We start from the raw sequence: 5,901 nt of genomic DNA on the forward strand, positions 1-5,901 counted from the left end.
CCTATTTCGCACTTTGCCCACTTTTGTTTGTATGTCTAATTATATTTCCCGGCATTCTTAAGTATGTGTATTTAACAAACTTGCCCACAATTATCATAATTTCTAATTGTGTTACTATTGTAGGTCCAAAGAATGTATGAAGGTTTGCCAAGGGAGGCAGCTCAATATTTTTGTAGCACATGCCATATTTGCCAGCTGAAGCAGCCACAGAATTGTACTGCTCCTTTGAAGCCAATCATTTCATCAGGATTTTTAACACGTTGTCAGGTTTGTTGTGGGAGAGAGTATAATTTACATAGAGGATTATTCACTCTTGCTTATTTTAGATTGATTTGATAGATATGAGGCACATGCCAGATGATTCTTATTGCTACATTGCACTTTACATGGACCACCGGTCAAAGTTTCACGTGCTATGGCCACTGATAAACTAGAGTGCCATTGAAGTAGCTAGTGGGCTTGTGTACAAGGTTTTCCCATATTTTGGGCTCCCCAAAATATTGCAGTCAGATAATGGAAGGGAATTTGTTAATGAAGTTATTAGAGAGATATTGAAGTCATGGCCAGGAGAAATGACAATAATCAATGGTAGACCTCGCCATTCACAGTCACAAGGTTTAATTGAAAAGGGCAACCATCTTGTAGAAATGCAGTTGCAAGCATTTAAATGTGAGCACAAGGATTCCAACTGTGTATCTTGGACTGACTGGCTGCCATGTATTCAATGTAAGTACTAGTATGAGCCCAACTAATATGTAATGTGCCCTTGCAGATAATTTAAATGTTCAAGTGTGTCGCACTTTAAAACAAAACCCATATGAAGTGATGTTTGGCCAGCCACCAAGGTTAGCCCCATTTGCTGAACTTCCCGAAGGAGTTGACCATTGTATAATGGAAGAGGATTTAACTGATCTTATCAAAGATGGTTAGTGGTTCAATAGTGATGTAAAAAAATCATGTGGCGCTTTCAACTAGATGATGTGTCACTGCTATTTGATGAATTACCACCAACTGTGTTTCCACCAACATCTAGTTCAAGGATGTCACCACAACAACTGAGTAGAAGTACATCACCACCATCTAGCTTAATGATGTCACCACGGCGACTAAGTAGAAGTTAATCACCCCCATCTAGTTCAAGGATGTCACCACAGCGACCAAGTAGAAGTGCATCACCACTATCTAGCTCAAGGATGTCACCACAGCAAGCATGTCAAAGTGTGCCACCACTGTTACCTGACAAACCATTGTCAAATCAAATTGTATCTCCTATAGCATCTCCTACAGATGATACGTCACCACCACCTGATCACATGGAGTCGGAGTCTCAGAGGTACAAATCATTACCAATTTTGTGTAGACTGCTATAGCTTTTTTGATCAGTGAAACCTCCTAGTTATAACTACACAAGCCATGTATAAATACATTCTGTGGGATCAAGGTTTTTTCATATCAAGAAGTGAAAATGTTTAGTTTCAGTGAAAAATCTTTGTCCTTATTGTGTGAGGCCTATATTTCTTTTATCAAGTTGTTTAAGCATGGAGTTTTGTTATAACTGTAGTGTTTGGTGTTCTGTCTATGTGATTTCAGCAATGCCCTTATGTTTATAGCAATATGTTATTATTCTGTTAGCAAAAACACAGTGAAAAATCATATGATCACCTCACTACTTGTGATCGCCATAAGGCAATTCAGGAGGCAGCAGACTTAGAGTACCGAAAGAATGCTGAAAGAATGAAATTGCAGTATGCAAAAGTTAAACATTGTTAAGTTAAACATTGTAGACAAAACTTATGTGTATGCATTGCTTTGACATCCAGGTCAATAGTATGGTGTTCACATGCATTTACGTAGTACAGTGCATCCATAGAAGTCAATGCCTTGTGATAATTATAATCCTGTGGAGAAAATATATTTTTTTTTGTTTATTTAGAACCATTGAATGACTATTGCCATTCCTGTGGAATGATTGGTTTGGTGGATGATGATACAACTCCCTTGGTGAGCTCTAGTTACATTAACGAATCTTGTATTTATGTGTGTGAACTCTGTAGGTCAGGTGCAATAGTTGCTCATGGGGGTACCACAGACAGTGCTTAAGAAGGCATGAAGTGACAATCTCACAGGACGAAAACAGTTTTAACTTTGTAGGGCCATGCTGTTCAAAGAATGGGCCTGTGTTTGTGTATAGCTAACTGCTGTATTGGAGCTAATTCCAAGTTAAAATTGTAACTTTGTCACAAGCTGAATTTGAATATTAAAAAATCAATTAGATCTATACTGAATATAAATATTGTGTTCTAGCTAGTACATCAGGGGCGTGGTGTTGGATGTGTGCTCCATGCAGGAACTTGATCAGACAGAATGCACCTTATCCAATCCAACTGCAGAGTACGCAAAGGAACCTTGGAGGGAGAGATAGTCAATACAGAGAAAGCGGAACTGTCTTTACCCATGTTCCTTGTAGTAAACATATAGCTATCAAGGGGCTTATTAAAGTTATATAAAAGAAAATGAAAAAATTGGATCACATTAGACCATTAGAATCATTAATAACCAGGCGTAAACACGATAATTATTGGTAGCATCATTTGCAATCCATGCCATCTACCATAGGCGATTCTAAGGGGGGGCCATGGCCCTCCCTGTTAAAAAATAACTTTTAAAAAATCTTGGGGAAAAGTTGCTGTATAAATTGGCATTGTTATTTTTAGCATTTTTCATGTTTTTAGAACAAATTTTAGGCTGTTTTCAAACCTTTAAATTGCAAAAATCCTGCAGCTTCTGGGGGTTGCACCCCCAGACCCCCCCTGAAAATTCTACTTTATACTATAGCCAAACAACAATAGCTATGCTGTTCCCTACTGGGCCCCCCTGTAGGTCAGGTCTAGAATCGCCAATGCCATCTACCAATCTGTGGGCAGAGCAGTAAACTTCCCAATCTGTGGGGCTTATTACACCTCTCTGAAAGCAGCCATAATAGACCTACGCACTTGATCAGCCAAGAACGTAACGGCGGTACACTGAATGGACCAGAATCCAAAGAGTTCATAAAATGCGCAGCTCTTACGGTAGTTCACAGTGCCACGAGTAGTAGACTTTAGGGGAAGCGTCTAGTAGTGTTAGCGTTAGGGTTAGGGTTAGAGTTCAGCTTTGGTTTCTTCTTCACCTTTAGGGTTAGGTTCTTCTTACTATATACAGTTTATTTCGTTAGTCACATTTATAAGATACAAAAGAAGGGAATCCAGGGAGCTAGCAGCGGTAGCATAATCGGTAGCACACTGGACCATCACACTGGGATCCTGGGTTCGATCCCTCTTCAATACTGCACTTTTTTTTCGCCTTTTTGGTTCACCGTTATTTTTCTAAGTTCTGTAGGGTTATGAAATAGGGTGAAAAGAGTGATACCCTGTTGAGCTACCAGCGGCCCAACGGGAAGGAAGAACTGGTTTTGCCCACTCTTGGGTAACTCAGGCGCCCTTGTTCGCTTGTCCCTTTTATTCTTTTAGTCAATGGGTCGGAAAACAGAATGAACAACGGATGAAAAATCATGCGGCTAGCTACACTCAGGAAGAAAAGAAAGTCTTTGGGTAACATGCTGCCACAAACAGTGTAATGTAGCTACAGTCTCAACAGACTTAAATACTACATATCGTATATTAGTTATAATTATTTTCAGTTTGTATGAATTTGGTTAGACAATATGAATTCCTAGCCACTCTTTACAAACTTTAGCCAGAGAGCTTCTTTGTGATGTACGAAATATCAGCATCATATTATTAGTAAATTTGATTGAAGGTGCAAACGTTAGCAGATTCTTGATGGTAGATATTTAGTAGTGGCCCAACACTGCTATCACATAGTAAAACATCTGTTTCTTTGCTGACCCAATGACAAAACAGTGCTCTGGCTGTAGACTAGTTGCTCACCGCTAATCCATATATGGCAGCATACTTCATCTGTTGTCTGAAAGAAAGTGGCATGGCCACAACAGACTAGTAGAGTCAATCCAATGGTCCCAGCATAGAATCTGTGCTGGCCTGATTTCTGTGGTCCTGGAACAGAGGTGTAAAACTCCGAGTGGGTCAATGAAGGTGAATCCATGGCAGAATTAAATTTTGTTGAGTCAGTCTGGCAATGCTGACCCCTTCAAAAAGAACAACAGAAGCTTTTACACCCGCAGTAGTACGCACGGGATTGCTTGAGTGTGGGATTGTAAGGGGTCATTCTTTACACGTACTCATAAAACTGTCGACACGCTTTACTTACCAGTTCTACTCATCTGGTCTCTTGCGTGGGAATTCTGTGGGATACTTTGCATCTGTGGGAGCTGGTACAATGTATTAAGAGACCCATCTGTATCAGATGAGTCCCATACAAATATTAATTATTGTGATATTCCTGTAGTGTGCTTTATTTTAAATCTCTGTACCATGTTATTATAAAATGCCCAGCTAGTTATTAATATAATAACTACGGTTACAGACAAAAGTGTAACTGTTGCATCTTTGCCTCATCTCTCTTGGGTGTGATGCATGTGACTGGCCTAGCCCAAGCCCAAGACAACATGTGGCCATATATACCCCTTAGCTTTGTGTGCTTATAGTATTGGCAAGAATAAATAATAGTTTACTGTAGGTATTGGTATGAATTTTACTTGTGTATACCATGCATGTCCTGTGTACAATATCCTCTACTTATATAGCTGCATGTGGGTCTCAAGAACGCCAAATGATGACACAGGCAATTTTAACTCTTAGGAAGGACGTTGGTGAGCTGTGAAGTCAGATGACCAACATGAAATTGCAGTAAGGGAAAGTCCTTGCAGTGAGCCATTACCAATCAGTGTTATTATCACAAGTTTTTAATTTACAACAACTTCATAAATATTATAGACTGTTATATTCAATTACTTGCTAACGATTTACTCAAGATGAGAAAGAAAGCTGATGACTATTTTCTTAAGTTGTAATTTTGTCTTATATCTCTATTTCTGTTCACAGAGCAGCACATCGACACTATGACACCAGCGTTTACAGCGTCAACCATGGAGGAGTGAATGAATCGCACAAACAGTTAAAAAAGAGGTGCACATAAACTACAGATAGTCAGATACTGTAATATGCAAGCTGTATTATGTTGACTGCATATGTCCTTTCATAGAAGAATTACATGTAGGACATGGACCTAAGAGAAGAGGGACGATGAAAGTAATCAGGTGTTACACGTCCTACTAACCACTGTGGAGATCTGACAGTATGTATATATGTGTACCCTATAATAATTGGTGACTGTGCACTTATGCAATATAGACTTTGGACTGCCTACATTTTTGAAATGCTGGAACATTGAATAAAGCATTGAAGGAAAGTGGATATTGTCTACTCCTTTGTAAACTCTGTACGATGTACCCGCTTGGGTGATTCAGTAAGTTATTTGTGCTGCACTGACCCTGTGATTCTAGCAATCTTGAATCTTCAAGGTGCACAAGGGCTGAATATCACAGCGTGGTACGTGGCGCACTTCAAGAGCAGTTAGTTTGAGAGATACCAATGTGAGTAGAGTTATACTGTATAGTTTTGCTAATTTTTATCTGATGCACTACAGCAGTCCCATCAATGACTCCACAAGTTCAATGCACCTACTCACCTTGAAACTGGCGTTGGTAAGTATATTTACAACATGCGAAGTATGAACATTAATGTTAACTATTTGCAGATGAAGAAATGATGTGATTGTTCTCAGTATGAAGAAAGCAAGGATTGTGGGTTCTTGCTACACAGCTCATGCAGTGATGATCAGGCAGAACAGTTATAACTGAAAACTCATTGACTATGAGGTTGTTTTACCTTTTTTTTTCAGTTTCATTATTGTACAACTGTACTTTGTTTTGGCTCACGT

The 5,901-nt window shown here is 39.2% G+C and overlaps 1 protein-coding gene and 1 long non-coding RNA gene across 6 annotated transcripts; both read left to right on the forward strand.

Annotated features, from left to right (window-relative positions):
- The first annotated feature begins 557 nt into the window (after nucleotides 1–557).
- Nucleotides 558–2,278, forward strand: LOC136263898 (uncharacterized). Of its 3 annotated transcripts, none has more exons than XM_066058519.1 (6): nucleotides 558–726; nucleotides 773–925; nucleotides 976–1,333; nucleotides 1,633–1,755; nucleotides 1,934–2,001; nucleotides 2,055–2,278. In XM_066058519.1, exons 1-3 carry the CDS (start codon nucleotides 573–575, stop codon nucleotides 1,119–1,121), a joined length of 453 nt encoding a protein of 150 aa, XP_065914591.1. In that variant the 5' UTR covers nucleotides 558–572; the 3' UTR covers nucleotides 1,122–1,333; nucleotides 1,633–1,755; nucleotides 1,934–2,001; nucleotides 2,055–2,278. The 3 variants fall into 3 exon arrangements, with proteins under 3 accessions (XP_065914591.1, XP_065914589.1, XP_065914588.1); XM_066058517.1 differs by having other exon boundaries at nucleotides 1,633–1,745; XM_066058516.1 differs by lacking the exon at nucleotides 1,633–1,755.
- Nucleotides 2,279–4,360: 2,082 nt separating this feature from the next.
- On the forward strand, nucleotides 4,361–5,901 carry LOC136264614 (uncharacterized). 3 transcript variants are annotated; one of them, XR_010705244.1, is made up of 7 exons: nucleotides 4,361–4,808; nucleotides 5,004–5,087; nucleotides 5,164–5,256; nucleotides 5,313–5,427; nucleotides 5,483–5,554; nucleotides 5,608–5,665; nucleotides 5,719–5,901. It is a non-coding gene; the product is annotated as an uncharacterized lncRNA (long non-coding RNA). The 3 variants fall into 3 exon arrangements; XR_010705245.1 differs by having other exon boundaries at nucleotides 4,368–5,055; XR_010705243.1 differs by having other exon boundaries at nucleotides 4,371–5,087.

Source organism: Dysidea avara, chromosome 8 (assembly GCF_963678975.1).
Source record: "Dysidea avara chromosome 8, odDysAvar1.4, whole genome shotgun sequence".
NCBI lineage: Eukaryota > Metazoa > Porifera > Demospongiae > Dictyoceratida > Dysideidae > Dysidea > Dysidea avara.

Bases quoted from the DNA above. Each gene is read 5' to 3' on its own strand.
- LOC136263898 (XM_066058519.1), top strand. From the start codon at position 573: ATGACAATAATCAATGGTAGACCTCGCCATTCACAGTCACAAGGTTTA. The intron at 727-772 runs GTAAGTACTAGT...GTGCCCTTGCAG, and splicing joins CTGGCTGCCATGTATTCAAT to ATAATTTAAATGTTCAAGTG. The intron at 926-975 runs GTTAGTGGTTCA...GCTTTCAACTAG, and splicing joins AACTGATCTTATCAAAGATG to ATGATGTGTCACTGCTATTT.